The 17,608-nt window shown below is 34.4% G+C and overlaps 1 protein-coding gene across 5 annotated transcripts in view; it reads left to right on the top strand.

The window, feature by feature from the left end:
- PCLO (piccolo presynaptic cytomatrix protein) overlaps positions 1 to 17,608 on the top strand; it is a 520,130-nt gene that overhangs the window by 208,215 nt on the left and 294,307 nt on the right. For all 5 annotated transcript variants that reach the window (XM_074268505.1, XM_074268506.1, XM_074268503.1 and 2 more), the window contains exons 4-5: positions 835 to 1,428; positions 12,296 to 17,495. In XM_074268505.1, the coding sequence (XP_074124606.1) occupies positions 835 to 1,428; positions 12,296 to 17,495 (5,794 nt within the window). The remainder of the gene's footprint in view (positions 1 to 834; positions 1,429 to 12,295; positions 17,496 to 17,608) is intronic.

Genomic DNA, 17,608 nt, shown 5'->3' with positions numbered 1-17,608 from the left:
CATATGTACACATACATAAAAGAATGCACAGGTACTTTTATACAATACATAGAAACAGTAAGATAGTCCTGGGAAATAATTTGGTCTTTATAAAAAGCATTATTGTATTTAAATGAAAAACTATAATTATGCTTCCAAATATACCTACTTCTCTACCGTGTACCTTACTACAGTCAAAAATTTCATTAATTCATTTGCCTTGAAAGTCAATCAAAGTTATTTCATAAGCTGAAATGGTATAGATATTAAAATAATTTTTCTCCTTTTACCCCTTTGTTTAGCATCTGTTATAAGGGATTACTCTCTGGAGTAGAAAATGTTTTAAAAAGTGATTTAAAATAATAAGAGAAGAGAGAGAGAATGAGAGGGGGGAGGGAAAGAGGGAGAGAAATGAAGGGAGGGAAGGAGAGGATGGAGAGAGGGAAGGCAAAAGGGAGGAACAAGGAAGGAGGGAGGGAGAGAGAAAAAGAGAGAACATGAGATCAAGAGCCCATCCTAAAACATATTCATGGGTCTTTCTAGTAGGAGTTCACTAGTAGGAGACATTATAACTGCGTTTCTATAGGAAACCCTATTAAATTGTCCAAAGTCTTCAAACAAGAGCAATTTAGTCTAAAACATAAAATATGCTTCTAAGATGTCAAGATTTCTCCATTATTGCCAACTTTTTCAAATTCTGGTGTTCTACTTACTTAGAAAAAAAATCTTCTTCCATCCACTAGAAAAGTTAAAAAAGAACACAGATAAGTGTTTATTTTTTTATTTATGGCTTCATTAAGTTATAATTTTATAAGCTCAATCCATTCAACGCAGTATTCTTTTTTTTCTCCTTAGGTTCAAGAATGGCTATGCTTAAATTGCCAGACCCAGAGAGCAATATCAGGACAACTTGGGGACATGGGCAAAGTGCCACCTTCAATCCCACCTATATCTTCAGAGATTGTACAAAAACCATCAGCTGTATCTCAGCCTCAGCCTCCTGTGACAGAAGAAATATCCCCCAAAATATCCCCAATGCCTGCCCAAGTAACAGAAAAAAAGAAAGAACAAGAAGCACAAAAAGAAGATGAAAAAGTAAAGGAAATACCTTCACTTGAAAAGAAGCCCCCATTGATAAGCACAGATGAAAAGCATGAGGAAAGTAAATTGAAAGATAAGATTATAGGCCCTGATGATTCAGGGGAAAAACCTCAAAAGGGAGAGTCACAAGAAATAATGAAACCTGAGATGGCAGTTGATAAAGAAAAATCCTTGGACCAAGAACCTCCTAAAGAAGTACATGTGGAAAAGCAAGCAGAGACCAAAACAGCACCTGAAATTCCCCAGAGTCTATCCAAAGAGGAGGAGAAAACTCAGAAAAGAGATGATGTACCACAGACAACACCATTAGTAAAACCAGATCATGTGGAAACAGTGAAAGAAAAAATAGTAAGTGGATTATTTGTTGCTGTTATTGTTGTTTATTAACTCTTTACACAGAGTTTGTGTGCATATAGTTAATTTTTAACTAAAACACAAAAAATCCATTTAGAGACATCTGCACATTCAAAGTGTAAAGGAAGGTGGCACAAGTGTCAGTTAATTGGGATCTGTCCCTGTATTCAAATTGGGAAAAAATCCAGATAATTCAGGTACAATAAAAAAGAAGTATTTAGTTTTGTTTCTATTTATTTTGATTTTTTAAATTATACCAACCAGTTATTCAAGTCCACATTTATTAAACTAAAGTTTAAATTCAACATTTAAATTTTTCTTTGTGAAATCATCAGTTACACACGCAGAAAGTTATTTGACATTTTTCAAGTTAACACCAACTTGAATATATGCGTGCATGTATATGTATATGTGTATACATGCACTCCCACATTTACACAGAGAAAGAATGAGAGTGAGAGAGTTGATGCCAAGTTGAACTCACAGATTAGTTGCCCCCCAAAAAGTAATTACCTTGAGTTCAGCATACTCTGTGAACAGATACTCTTAAAATGTAGCTTATAAATCCTGGCTACTCATTCCCTTTTAATAATAAACCAGTTGACACAATTAGTTGAAAGCATAGACTTTCAGTGAAAGAACACTTAGAGGGAACATAACAAGATTCTTCAAGTTTTGGGACTTGATAATGGGTAAAGATTCAATTATCATACATATGCAAGAGGGAATAGGCTTTTCTTTTTTTTCCTAAAAATCCTAAAACAGGCTGTTTAGGAAGGAGCTTCTACTTACTGGAGGTCTTCAAGTAAAGACTGAATAAACATGTTAAATTTAATGAAATAAATATTAGATTTAATGTAAAGGGAATTCTTGCTCCAATTTAGGTTAGACTAGATTGAATGGTCTGCAGTCTAGTTCACAAAGTCCACTACAATTTTAAAATTTTAAGATACTTCTGATATGTAATTCTACAATTAACTTTGTCACTCATCAGTAATCTTCCTAAAAAACTGGTTTCTTCACAAATTTTGGCCAGATTGAGAGTACAATGAGACTATTGTCTCCCTAGATAATGTACCTTTTTCATGGAATCTCATATTGACTTAGGTATTTTTTATTATTTCTTATTATCTCACATTATTTCTGTAATTATGTTTCAGGCATTCTGCTGTAGTGGATGAAGCTCTAGAAATAGAGGCAGGAAGACCTGATAAACCCTATTTCAGATATTTATTACTTTTGTGATTTGGGACAAGACACTTAATATTGTCAGACTTTGTTTCCTTCCCTCTTAAATAGGAATAATAATAGCACTTCACTGGGTTGTTCTGAAGATAAAATGATGTAATGTATATTAAAAAGTCTTTTAGAACCTTAAAGTGTTATGTAAATGTAAACTATCATTAATGGGAAATCAACATTGTTCAGGTTTTACTGTACTAAATAGCTTAGCACTGCATAATTGCTCAAATGAAATCCAGTCCTACCTTCTCTTTTGATTGCCTTCCTTTACAGATTTTAAATAAGATTCCACATTTGCATTTCATCACATCCTGCTGCTCTTCCATAATCTTTTTTTTTTTTTTTTGGAAAAGATTATTTTTAAGGAAAATGCTTATTCTTTTTAATGGGCATTATCTGTACAAACATAGTGTAGTTTGTATATACCTGGACATTGAAAACAATAGGAAGTAAACAGAATTTTTTAACACAGAAGTAGCACAATTATGACTGTGTAAGATTATTCTGGAAAGGTAAGAAGAATGGCTTTGGGAAGAAGGGGAATTGGTGGTCAAAGAAAGAAGATTTGTGTAAGAAGATCTATTGGAAAGCTATTAGTAATTTTCTGTGCAGCTGATACATGAGATCTTGTTAAGGATAGAGACTGAAAAGGGGAAAGATGGAAAAGAGATTTCACAGGTGAAAAGTAATATGTCTTTTCTATAGTGTTGAATTTGCAGTAAAGAAGATTGAGTTTAAATTCAATTATCATGCTGACTAGCTGTGTGACCATGGATAAGTAATTGAATTTCTCTTAGCCTTAGTTTCCTCATCTATAAAATGAGAAAAAAATATTTTAAAACAGTTACCTCAGATTTTTTTTTTGTGGGTCTCAAATGAGATTGATACATCAATAGGTAGATCAGTAGATTAAAAAAAGAAGGAAAAAAAGAAGGAAAGGAAGGGAGGAAGGAGAAAGGAGGGGAGGAAGGGAGGGAAAAAGGAAAGAAGGGAGGAAAGGAGGAAGAGAGAGGGAGGGAAACAATTATAAAGCAGTGATTTTCAACTAAGACCTAAGATTAAATCCTGTCTCAGACACTTATTTGTGGGACCATAGTTATTGTGAGAATCATATAATAAATTAATAGATGAAATGTGTTCCATAAACCTTAAAGTGTTGTATTCATGTGTGTTACTTTATTGTTATTGCCAAGTGATTACAAAGCTTAATGTACCATATTGTTATTTAGTAATGTCTAACTTTTTGTGACCCTATTTAGGGTTTTCTTGGCAAACACACTGAAATGGTTTGTTATTTTCTTTTCTAGATAATCTTCCAAATGAGGAAACTGAGGAAAACAGGGTTAAGTGATTTGCCCAGGTTACATAGCTAGTGTTTGAGATGTTATTTGAACCTGGTCTTCCTGCCTCCAGGCCAGTGATTTTTTTCAGTTCACCACCTAGCTGCCCTTTACAACAGCTAACATTTATGTAGTACTTTAAGGTTTTTCAAATAGTTTGCATATATGATGACTATGAGATCTGAACTCAAATAGAGATGGAAACTGCATACTCAGAAGAAAGAACAGATTTAGGAGGAAAGCTAATTAATATAGTTGTATAAAGATGGATATGAATGTTCTTGAAAAAGATTAGAGAAATCTGGTGGTATCTGGGAGATAGTTGCAGAACTAAGGAAAGATAGACAGTAAAACTCACTAGGGATAGACATGGTAAATCATCATATGGGCAAAATGGAAAGGACCAGAAAGTAAGATAGGATAATATATATAAAGGATTCAAACTACAGATATACAGTTTCCATTTTTTATATTATATCTATATATGTATATTATACGTGTGTGTATATGTGTGTATCTATACATACATAGCCTATATATGTAATACATATCTTCTATATGTATATTCTCTATATATCATATATTATATACACATACATAGATATACACATATATAGTATTTTAATTCATAGTGTTTCAATTCATGTATGCATGGGTGTGTGTATGTATTTCAATAAAAGCCCAGGATAAAGACTTTCATATTCGAAGTAAAGGAAATTTTAATAACAGAAAATTAGTCTATAGCCATGAGAAATTGATGGAGGTGATAGAATAACATATTATGAAAGGAAATATAGCTTAAGGTACAACCCAAAATGATAAACTCTGAAAATCTCCATAATCAATGATTTTTTAAAATGCTGGATATTAGACAAAAGGCAGACATTTAAAGCATTATTTTTTTTTAAATAGACAAAAGAATGTTAAACACAACAAATAGAAATACAAGAGAGGTAAATTACTAAAACCAAAGGAAGACAAAATAACCACTTGCTTTAGAAATTATTGTTGAGAGGGAAAATAAGGAAAAATAGAGACAGAAATGAGGCAGAGAGAGATAAAAAGAAATACTGAAAGAGTGAGTGACATTGGAGGAGGAAGAGAGATTTTCCTATGGCTGTTTTTGTTTTTGAAACAGAGTGATAATCAAGGTCTTTAAAATGAATAAGGGATAAAGGAGGACAAAATGAGATTTTTTGGGGGGATGCACCTCTACCAAGGTCATAAATGGACAATAAAAAGATGGTGATTTGTTTAAATCCAAGCAAAAGTAAGGGTGATGATAGTGGTAGTGCTGCAAGAGAATGAGAGGGATAGCAAAGGAGAAGAATTGGGTCTGCTTTACTGGAATCTCAACTTACTTAGGGAGAAATATTACCATTGACTGTTACTCCCATGGTGGAAGAGCTGGTTGGTTACTTTCCATAAGAAATAGGAACTCTATTAGATTATTTTCCCCCTATAAAGAGTTTGAGCATAGGGAGACTGGATGCTTCCATAGGCAATATCTCTCCCCAAAAGCAATACATTAAACCCTTTAAACTGGCAAGTCAATTAACCTTCCTTGATTTGTAAAATGAGAGCATTGAAATCAATGACGTCTCAGGTCCCTTCTCACTCTCTTTAAAATCCTATAATATTGGGAAACATGTGATACAAGGAAAAAAATAGTCTGTAGCATATATAATGAAATTTTTCAAAAGAATTTATTTAGCATACATCATAGTTTTCTGTTTTATGTCCTACCTTTCTATTTGATGTATAAACAGGAACTATAAGGTAGGCTTTTTAAAGATGACTAAGAATTTTTCTTTGAAGAGGAAAGGATATCTGCAATTTTCATTAGGATAGAGAATATGTGATATCTAAATTTGCTAACCTCTGTCTCCAATCCTGAATCCAACATAGTGCTCAGCACAGAGAAGGGTTAATGCTTAAGAAAAAATGTTTATATCAGCTTTGTTTTGTACTGTTTCTCTGTACATATCCACATTACAAATTAGATCACTATTCTCAATGAATGCCATGTGGTTTGGCTTATGTCATGCCATCTTTGAGAAGCAGCGTAATGTATGTAGTGGGTAGAAAGACAATCTTAGAGCCAGAAATATTGGGATTCAAGTTCCATTTCTTGTGATCCTAGGCAAATGACTTAACTCTCTGTGCAACTTTAGGCAGTTCCATTAAGGCTAAAAGTTATGAAGAATGTGCCAACTTGCTTTGGCAGAGAAATGTTAGGAGGATAAATTTAGAGATAGATAGAATTTAAAAGCCATTCAAATGAACTGTGCAATTGTTGAAATCCTATTGATTCTTCAGAGCCCAGCTAATTTTCTAAGCCAATAATATTTTACATATTTATGGTGCTGCTCTGCACATACTATCACTTATTATAATATTTATATTTATGTATTGTTTCCATGGTTAGTTCTAATGTATAGAAAATGTGCATATCATTTTTTGTATTCCTTGTTTGCTTTGCTTATTTTTCTTTTTAATTTATGTAACAAAACAAGCATTTCTATAACATAGTACAATAAAAAAGATAATTGTACTTGAAATTTCTAATCCACTATGCATAACTTACTTTTCCATTCATATATACAACAAAAATATTATGTAAATTTCCTTTTTTTCTGTCTTTTTCTCTCCTTACCCCTCACCCCACAGAGATGGCTACCATTAGAAACAAAAAGGGATGTGTATGTATGTGTATATGTGTGTAAACTTATTCTATATATTTATCAGTTCTTTCTCTGGATAAAGATAGCTTCTTTTTTCAAATGTCCTTTATAGTTTATTTGGGTGGGTTTATACGGGTTATTTGGGTATTTGGAATAGATAAAAAACTTATTCACTAAAAGTCATTCTTAAAACAATATTAATGACACTGTATACAATGTTTTCTTGGTTCTGCTCATTTTGCTCTTTATTATTTCATGCAAGCCTTTCCATGTTTTTTTTTTTCTTCTTCTTTCTAAAATCACTGAACTCATCATTTCATATAGGAGTATTGCATCACAAACATATAGCAACACTTGGTAAGCTATTCCCTAACTGTTGACCATTCCTTCAATTTATAATCCGTTGCCACCGCAAAGAGAGTTGGTATGAATATATAGGGTTTTTTTTTTTCCTTTTCCCTTAACATCTTTGGAAACAGACCTAGTAGTAGTATTGTTGGGTCAAAGGGGGTATACTTTGTTTCAATAAGTATTTATATTTAGCAAGTTATTATTAAACTTTGTAGAATTCCCTTTTGTTAAAAATAACTAGTCATATCAAATTTTGTTTAATATTTTTAAAATTAAAATCTAGCTATAAGTTAGAATTCTAACTTCTCTTTTAATATAGGTTTAAAAGAAATTTTATTGTGTGTTTGATTCAGTATCAATAAGAAACCATATTTATTGTCTACTTTTAACTTTTATGGCATCATTAAAATTCTTGTTTAAATTTCTGACATTTACTAATCAGATAGCAAAATGTGAATATGGTTCCACTGATTCAGAATTAAAGGAGACTAAATTTTTTTTCATCATAGCTATCCATCTCTGTACCTATAAGTAAGTACTATTTATTACTCTTGAAACATGGTAAACATGAAGGGAAAAAATGAATCCTTCAATCATATTCAAGATTAATGCAATACAGGAGAAAAAAAATTAACCTACTATTTTGTGTCTGAATTTATCAAGGTAAAGGAAGTGACATGTAATGATAACATCTGCTGGCAGAGCCTTATATTTGGCCTAGAATTTTTTTACCCTCTAAATCAGTGATAGTAGAAAGTCTGTAATAAACTACAATAATAGAAAAATGTACATAATTCTTGCAAATGTAAATTTTTACAACCTATCTGTTAACCAGACACTATAGTAGTGTAGAAAAAAAGCCTTCCTTACTTGATTTAATGCTTTGTTGCTTCAATTTTTTAACCATTGTAAAATTGGATATGGTTTGTAGAATGTGACTGTAAAATTGAGATAAAAATATAATCTAATTCCCCTTTTTTTTTCTATTTCTGAATAGCAAGTGAAAGTGAAGCTTAGATTCTGGTGACTTTGAGTAATTGTTTCATCATGCTACAGCAGAAAGACCCAAGTGGTCATAATTCTCAACATGGGAACAATGCAATGTATTATAAAAATACAAGCTTTTGTATAATAGATTTTAATATGCTTTCAAAACTAGAGTGAAAATGCATTTCTCAAAAGACTGTACAATAATATTACAAGCAAGAAAACATTAAATGCTTTAACCACACTTCTTCCTACAGTTACTACCTCCATCAAGAGTAACAAATTATATAGTAATAAATGCTAAATACAAATAATTATTTGTGTGCAAGATTCACATTTCATTAGAAGTGCTATTATGTTCAAAGTCTATGATACTGAAATACAGCTAATTCCAGATTATTAATTTAAGTAGAGACAATTGCATAAATAAATTAGATACAAAAGATTATTGAAAATAGATTACAAAAGAAGTTTTCATCATTTCTTTAATTTTTGTCTATCTTAAGATTTCTGAAAAAAATTATACCTTTTTGCTAGGAGCAAAAGTACTCAGGAACATATCTTCTGATCATATATTGAAAAATTACTCTTTTCCTAAAATCATCATTCCTTGAAAGTATGTTTTTTCTTTCCTTGAATCTCATATAGTGTTTATAACCTCTTATGTTTTTACAATGCTTTATTCTGCATTCTTGTTATTGAAGCATATACACAAAGCATTGTAAGATTCCTCAAAGAACAGGCCATGCTTTATATATCTTCAATTTCTTTCCAGCCTTAATGATAATTCTTGCACATAATTGCTGTCATTACTGTAGTGTTGTCAAATCATTTCAGTTGTGCCCAACTCTTCATGACCCATTTTTGTGTTTCTTTGACAAAGATTCTAGAGTAATTTGCCATTTCCTTCTCTAGCCTATTTTACAGATAAACTGAGGCAAACAGGGTTAAGTGATTTGCCCAGGATCACACAGATAGAAAGTGTCTAAAGCCTGATTTGAACTCATGAAAATGAGTCACCCTGATTCCAAGCCCAGTACTCTCTTCACTGCACTATCCAATGCCATCTGTGGAGTAGGTGCTTATACTATGCAGTTGTTGAATTGAACTGTACTGAAAAGGCGTTCTAGGTCTTCCTGTTGGTTACAACATTGTCTAGGAGCAGGGCTACTTTTTTCTCTCCTTTTATAAAGCCACATAAAAATTTTAACCGATAAATCTGTGCCACTTTTATCTCTAAATAATTTAGGAATCAACAAATTTGTGTTTTATATCTTTTTTGCCTCATGTTTTGCCTTGCTTGGACAACTTGTTTAAGATGCATTTTAGCCAACTTTATGGACATTTTAGAATTCTGGATTTAAAGTCAGGAGAAAACTCTATTTCATAAAAACCCCTTTTTTGACAAGTGAGCAAAACTGAGGACCAAAAAGTTAAAGAACCTTGCCAAAGTTTGTCTTTGGGTATGACTAGGAGTGGCAACAACATCCTCTGACTTCAGGGCCAGTGCTCCTTTTACTTTTCTTGTGTTATCCAGTTAATTACCTATGCCTTTTCAAGGACACAAATGTCAGAGTTCCCTTCAATTATCTCATACATATGCTTCCACAGCCATGGTGGTCAATAATAACAGTTGGTATTAGCACCATTTAGAACTTGTCTGGAATCAGAATAACTATAATTAAATATTAACGGCAACACATTTGGGTAGAAATAAAGATGAGAGATAAAAAGAAGTAGAACTAGTGAGTAAACATCAAGGAAAAGTTCTGGGCAAGCATTTGATAGTAAATGATCTAGAAAAAAATCAAGTGTGTAAGCTTTAGGCAAAAAGCAAGCAGCCTATGAAACTCCCCACTATTCCCAGAAATATTAACATGTAATTAGGAAATGCTTAAGAAAATAAGTAAACATAAAATAGAACCCAGATAATGCTAATTTGTGGTTTTCCATATGCCACTCACAGGGGTATATTTTTTGTATCCCTCTGATCTAGAATATAATATGGAATTATAAAGCTTGTCAATGTGATTTTTCTCCCCACCAAAATATGTGGCAAAAGTCTTTTGAGTATTAAAGTTTCAATTCATGAATTGTCACTGAGTTTAATGTATCTATATTTTCTTATCATAAGTAAAGGAAATAAAAATATTTTGTAATTTAACCACAAGTAGAATATCCTTGAGAGAGAATAGTTTGCTTTGAGTAAAGTATGATAACAGTGCTAATAAGCAAACTATACATATTTAATTAAATGTGACCTTCTTTTAAAATGTTTAAAGGTTTAACCTTATATATTACTTAATAGATGTTCTTAGAATGAAAAAGGGTTTGAAAATTAGCTTTTTCCTTCAATGATATCAAAGATTTTCAGTTTGGTTGTTTTTCAGTCATGCCTTATTTTTCTAATGATGAAAAAAGACTTCTAAATACATAGAAATATTATCCTGAAGAGAATTCAGAAAAAGTCAAAGGAAGATCTTAAAACTAATATATCTCCCTTTAGAAAATGAAGGGGTAGTTTGAGCTGTTTGTATTTTTCTCATTTTATCAACAGAAAAGTTTCACTATCACATTGAATCTCAAGTGTTCACAAATTTGACAAAGGTTCTGATATTAAGTATAAATTGCCTTCCAATAGTAGCATGAAATAATATTACTAAAATATATAGTTATAGGATATGGAGATCTCAAACTTTTAGAATATTAGTTTCAATCCTCTAAAAATACAAAAGTGATTTTCCATAAAAGATTGGATGGCATTTTTTTCCTCAAGAATAAGGGATTTATAATCTAATATTTAGACATCATTTTAACTTTAAAAAAAAATCTAAACTGAGAAAAGCTATCATCAAAAAATATGAATAGCAAAAAATAGTCATTTTAATAATCAAAAAATTTAGTATCGTTAACATTTTTGAAACGTGTTTTAATGTCCATTACAGAAAAGTAATGTGATTATTACTGAATTTATGAGCCAATAATTAGTTTTTTTGTTAGGGGTTTTATTGAATTGCTTTGTTTACTGTTGATTTTGTTTCTTGAGAGGTTGAAGGAAATATTTGAAACCAGGGAATATAGTCATACAGTTCTTCTTTTATTAGGTTCAACAAATCACAGTGAAAATTACTTTATTTCAAAAGATTTTTACAGATGTAAATGCATTTTATCATACCTACCTTTCTCATTTTCTTTTCATTGTGAGCAATCAAGACAGTAGCTATAGATATTTTGTACATGGAGGTCAAAGAAGTTTAGTAAATTGACTAAGATTACTCTAAGCATAGTAGAAACTCAGAATTGGGGAACCCTAGATGTCAAATAATTTAACCAGTTTGTGAATGAGAAGTCCTTACAAATATTCATGTTTCCTCTATTGGGGCAACTTGGGTTTTTTTTTTTTGTTTGTTTTGTTTTGTTTTTGCAACCTAAGATTAAGTAAGATTTTTTTTGCTTCCAGGTCTTGTTACTAAAACATTGAAATTTTATCCCACTACAAGTCCTATATCCCCTAATAAATGAATAAGTTACAGAGCCAACACCAAACTTTCATTTTCTGAATCTAAGTCATGCTACAGAACTGTGGGACTATTCTAGTTGAGAATGTATTCATTCATATCTTATAAGATAATCTTAAGTAAATACTCTGAATATGCTGTCTAATATATGCAAAGAGTCAGTATCCTAACACTAACACACATACACACACACACACACACACACACACACACAAAATACAACACACACATGCCTTGAATTTGGAGTGGGAGTATTAAATTCAAAACCCTGGCTCTCATCTCTATTGTCTATTGGACTTTGGCACCCCTCTCTTAAATCTTTGCTGCTTATCTTTTAAATAAAATGATTATTTGAGATAAAATTGAAATACAATTACATTTTGTATAAAAGTATAATAAAATAGCATAAATATAATTGACTTTGTAAATTATTGTTCATATGAAATTACTATCCAGTGGGACACACTATCATTAAATGATACAGATAATAAAAATATAAAGGGTTATTTGTTTTTTATAAACACAACTTTTTGTTATCAGTGCATTTTTGAAATGTGTCTTATCGTTTATGATTTTCTAATTGCTTAGTCATCATTTTCTTCACATCAATTGATAATTTAAATATAATTTTCATGAAGATTCCTAAACATTTTGCAAATAAATTATTTGGTAGTCATAGAGGTACTCAATATAATAATTCCATAATATTAAGTTTTGGTATATGTTTTTTTGCTCCTAGGAAAAGGAAGATGACAAATCAGATACATCAAGTTCTCAACAACAGAAAAGCCCTCAAGGTCTGAGTGACACAGGATATTCTTCTGATGGAATATCAGGTTCCCTTGGTGAAATTCCAAGTCTTATTCCTGGTGATGAAAAGGATTTGCCACAAGAACTCAAAAAAGATTCTCATTCTCAAGAAAGTAGTCCTACAAGTCCTTCTGATCTAGCAAAGTTAGAAAGTACTGTTCTTTCCATTTTGGAAGCCCAATCAAATTCACTTATTGAAGAAAAATCAGAAAAGAAAAAAGAATTGTATGGTGGCCTTCCTGAGCAGCCCAAAGATCAACAAAAAACTAAGGATTTTCCTGTCACACTGGAATCTTATAATTCAGAAGAAGAGGATATCAAGGAAGTTCAAGAAGAAAAGAAAGATATCCTTGTAAAAGCTGAAAAAGACAGTATCCTTTCCATAAAGGCCCTCAGAGAAAAAACTGACTTTGTAGATGATGTGACAGCTAGAAGACAGCGTTATGATTCACTGGAAGATAGCAGTGAGAGTGAAAACTCCCCGGTCTCACGAAGGAAAAGAAGAGCTAGTATTGGTTCATCAAGCAGTGATGAATATAAGCAGGAAGACAGTCAAGGATCAGGTGATGATGAAGATTTCATTCGTAAACAGATCATAGAGATGAGTGCTGATGAAGATGCCTCTGGTTCAGATGATGATGATTTCATCCGAAAACAACTCAAAGAAATCAGTGTTAGTGAGAGCCAGAAGAAGGAAGAAACAAAAGGAAAGGGGAAAGGAATAGCTGGGAAACACAGGAGACTCACCAGAAAAAGTAGTACAAGCTTTGATGATGATGCAGGGAGACGTCATTCTTGGCATGATGAAGACGATGAGACATTCGATGAGAGCCCAGAACTAAAATATAGAGAAACCAAAAGTCAGGAAAGCGAAGAACTCACTGTTACTGGTGGAGGAGGTCTTAGAAGATTCAAAACCATTGAATTAAATAGCACAGTGACAGATAAATACTCTGAAGACTCTGTGCAAAAGAAAGCAAGTTTATATTTTGATGAAGAACCAGAACTTGAGATGGAAAGTCTTACAGATTCACCAGAAGATCGGTCACGAGGAGAAGGATCTTCAAGTCTACATGCCTCCAGTTTCACACCTGGTACCTCTCCCACATCAGTGTCATCTCTTGATGAAGATAGTGACAGCAGTCCAAGTCACAAAAAAGGAGAGAGTAAGCAGCGTAAATCTAGACATCGATCACATGGTCCTCTTCTTCCCACTATTGAAGATTCATCAGAAGAAGAGGAAATGAGGGAAGAAGAAGAATTATTAAAGGAGCAAGAAAAACAACGTGAAATAGAACAGCAGCAAAGAAAGAGTTCCAGTAAAAAATCAAAAAAAGACAAAGATGAACTTCGGGCTCAGAGAAGAAGAGAAAGACCAAAGACACCACCCAGCAATCTCTCTCCAATTGAAGATGCATCTCCCACAGAAGAATTACGTCAGGCTGCAGAGATGGAAGAGTTGCATCGTTCCTCTTGCTCTGAATATTCTCCAAGCATAGAGTCAGATCCAGAAGGGTTTGAAATTAGCCCAGAAAAAATAATAGAAGTACAAAAAGTCTATAAACTTCCCACAGCTGTGTCTTTATATTCTCCAACAGATGAGCAATCTATTGCAATTCAAAAAGAAGGTGGTCCAAAGGTATTAAAAAGTGCTGAGGAAATGTATGAAGAAATGATGCATAAATCCCACAAATCAAAAGCATTTCCAACACCAACAGAGAAAGATGAAGTATTTGAGAAGGAGCCATTGTATGGTGGAATGCTAATAGAGGATTATATTTATGAATCTCTGGTTGAAGATACATACAATGGTGCTGTTGATAGCAGTCTATTAACGAGACAAGAGGAGGATAGTGAATTTATTCAGCCAGGAGAGAGAGAGAGAAAAATGAGACTTCCAGAGGAGATCTATGAAGATCCTATGCAGAAAATCTCAGATCTGCAGAAAGAATTTTATGAGCTAGAGAGCTTACACTCTATGGTGCCTCAAGAAGATATTGTGTCAAGCTCATATATCATCCCTGAAAGTCATGAAATTGTGGATCTAGATACTATGGTAACATCAACGAGTGAAGAGAAGCAGTTATTAGATGCAGATGCAGCCTATGAGGAACTCATGAAGAGGCAACAAATGCAGCTAACCCCAGGGGCTAGTCCAACTCAACCAGCCACTGAGCATGATATAACAGAGCCTGCAATAGACTTTGACAGAATGCCAGATACCTCATTGACATCTAGTATTCTCTCAGGAGCCTCACTTACAGATTCAACTAGTAGTACAACACTTTCTATCCCAGATGTGAAAATAACACAGCACTTTTCTCCAGAGGAAATAGAGGATGAATATATAACTGATTATACCAGAGAAATTCAAGAGATAATTGCCCATGAATCATCAATTTTAGCTTACTCTGAGCTCTCAGAAAGTGCAACATCTGTGCTACCATCTGACACGCCCTCTCTTACATCATCCATTTCATCAGTTTGTACAACAGATAGCTCCTCACCTATTACTGCTCCAGAAACCACAACTGCAGTTTTTGCAGATACTGTGGACCAACTAGCTAAATTTCAGGATTCTGAAAAGATTCCATCATTACCTCCCTTTCCAGTAGACACAAAAGTGTATTCAGGAACAGATATATCTTTAGATCAGACTGCCCAACCCTCTTCTAAAGCAACTGATGATCATGTTGCAATTTCTCTTCCTGACGTTCCAAAGTCTGTCACAGTACCTGAAGAATTCAAACCGAAGCCGTCTCTTTCTTATTCTTTTTCTGTTGATGCATCTGTATCAAAAGAAGATGCAGTAAGAAAAACTAAGAGTAAAAATGGAAATGGTGACATGCTGGAAACTTACAAGGATAAAAGAAAGGCACCTGTACCTTTACTACGTAGAATTAGCTCTGTAGATTCTGGGCCAGCCCAACCACCTTCAAGTACCATTGCAGTTCCAGTTAGTGATCAAATGTCAACAATTTCTTCTATATCTAGAGAAGTGACCGATACAATATCACAATTGCCGTCTATGACTTCAATTCCTGCTGTGACAGCTAGAACACCTCTTCTTTGGAGAAGTTCTTCTTTGGATTCATCTGCCCAACCCCCACTTGCTCCTCTTGCTCCAGCTCCTCCTGCTCCAGCTCTTCCTGCTCTAGCTCCTCCTGCTCCAGCTCCTCCTGTTTCAGCTCCTCCTGTTCCAGCTCTTCCTGCTCCTCCTGCTCCAGCTCCTCCTGCTCCTGCTCCTCCTGCTCCCCCTCCCCCTCCTCCTCCACCTCCACCTCCTCCACCTCCTCCACTTCCCCCACCAACTCCACCTAAACCTGCTATTTATCCTAAAAAGAAGGTAATAAAAGCTCTTCCAATGACATCAGCTGTTGCTGTACCTTCAGTTGACACTGTTGCTACTGTAGAGTCTACTGCTAGTCCAAAAAATAATTTGACGCCTGTAACAAAAGTATACACCCCTGCACCACCTCCAGTTCCACCTAAGCCCTCTTCAATTCCATCAGGACTTGTATTTACTCATAGGCCTGTTGAGGGAACCAAGCCTCCAATTGCTCCTAAACCAACAATTCCTCAGCCTCCAATAACTACACCGCTGCCAGTGGATATACATCCCAAACCAGCAGGTTTATCCTTAACTTCAAGTATGACATTGAATTTAGTGACTTCAGCAGATTATAAATTGCCATCTCCTACATCCCCCTTGTCACCACATTCTAACAAGTCCTCACCAAGGTTTTCCAAATCATTGATGGAGACTTATGTTGTTATAACTTTGCCATCTGAACCAGGAACTCCAACAGATTCTTTAACTAGTCAGGCAGTGACCAGTTGGCCTTTGGCATCACCTTCTAAGGAACTAGTTTCAATGGAGCCTGTATTTACTACAGTTCTTCCTGTGACAGGTGAAGAGATTCAGAGCATGTCAGATCAGAGCCTGCATACCTCAGGTGCTTTACAGCCTTTCTCTGTTGCCCCAGTAATGACACAGCCTTCATTCCATGTAGCACCAGGTTCAGTAACTCCATTTCTCTCAAGTGAACTGAGCAAAACCTTAGTTTCATTAACAGATAGCACAATTCCTAGTGTTGATTCAAATAGTGTTTCTATAACAATTCCTCCTGAACCTGTGGCTCAAGAACCCTTAGCATTAGAGAAACCAAGATATAAAGAAAATGGAAAGTTTCAGCACTTTGGGGATGTTATTGATCTACGCATGGTACCAAAGGTTGATGGTGAAATACCTGGAAGCTGCATGGACCTGTCTGCTCCTCCAGTAGATGTGAGAAGGCAGACCACAGCAAGTGAGTCGTATGGCAGACAAATCAGCACTGTCCAACCTGCTATTATAAATCTCAGTGCAACTTCAACAGTAGTCACGCCACTCTCCCTGGTCACAGAAACTATGGCTGTTGTGACATGTACAACTAGCGTAAGTTATACCACTAGCACAGAAAGCTTGGTTGGGACAGATCATTCTATGATGACACCTCTTCAGTTAACAACATCAAAACATGCTGAGCCTACCTACAGAAAAACTAGTGTGCAGGTCTTTCCTACACTTAGGGAGGAAGCACCAATAAATTTATCTCTAGGTACTTCTGGCCATGCAGTAACAATGCCTGCCACCAAACCTATCACTGTACCTCCACCTAGTGTTACCAATGGATGGGCCGATCTCTCCACATCTCAGGGGCCCCAAGATGATGGTGCGGTGGATCTCAGTACTACAAAGTCTCACCGTACTGTAGTTACCGTGGATGAATCCACTTCAGGTGTTGTGACTACTGTCATAGAAGATGATGAGAAACCAGTGGATTTGACTGCAGGAAGAAGAGCAGTTTGCTGCGATGTTGTTTATAAGTTACCATTTGGAAGAAGTTGTACGACACAACAGCCTGCAACTACTCTTCCAGAAGATCGTTTTGGTTACAGGGATGATCACTACCAGTATGATCGATCAGGACCATATGGTTACAGGGGCATTGGGGGCATGAAGCCTTCTATGTCTGACACGAACTTAGCTGACACTGGAGTTTTTCTTTATAAAAGTAAGAATACCTTTGATTATACTGGAGGGGTTGATACAGCAGTAGATCTAACTTCTGGAAGAATAACCACAGGTCAGTATGACATGGCAGCAGATCTTTCATTGAAATATCATTATGGGGTCGCTCATCTCATTTCAGGATGAAATTTTTATCCTTTTTTTCCCATTATGTTTTTTTTTTCCCCC

The sequence above is a fragment of the Sminthopsis crassicaudata genome, chromosome 5 (genome assembly GCF_048593235.1).
Source record: "Sminthopsis crassicaudata isolate SCR6 chromosome 5, ASM4859323v1, whole genome shotgun sequence".
In the NCBI taxonomy this organism is placed as follows: Eukaryota; Metazoa; Chordata; class Mammalia; order Dasyuromorphia; family Dasyuridae; genus Sminthopsis; species Sminthopsis crassicaudata.
This window is presented reverse-complemented; position numbering and strand designations above follow the sequence as displayed.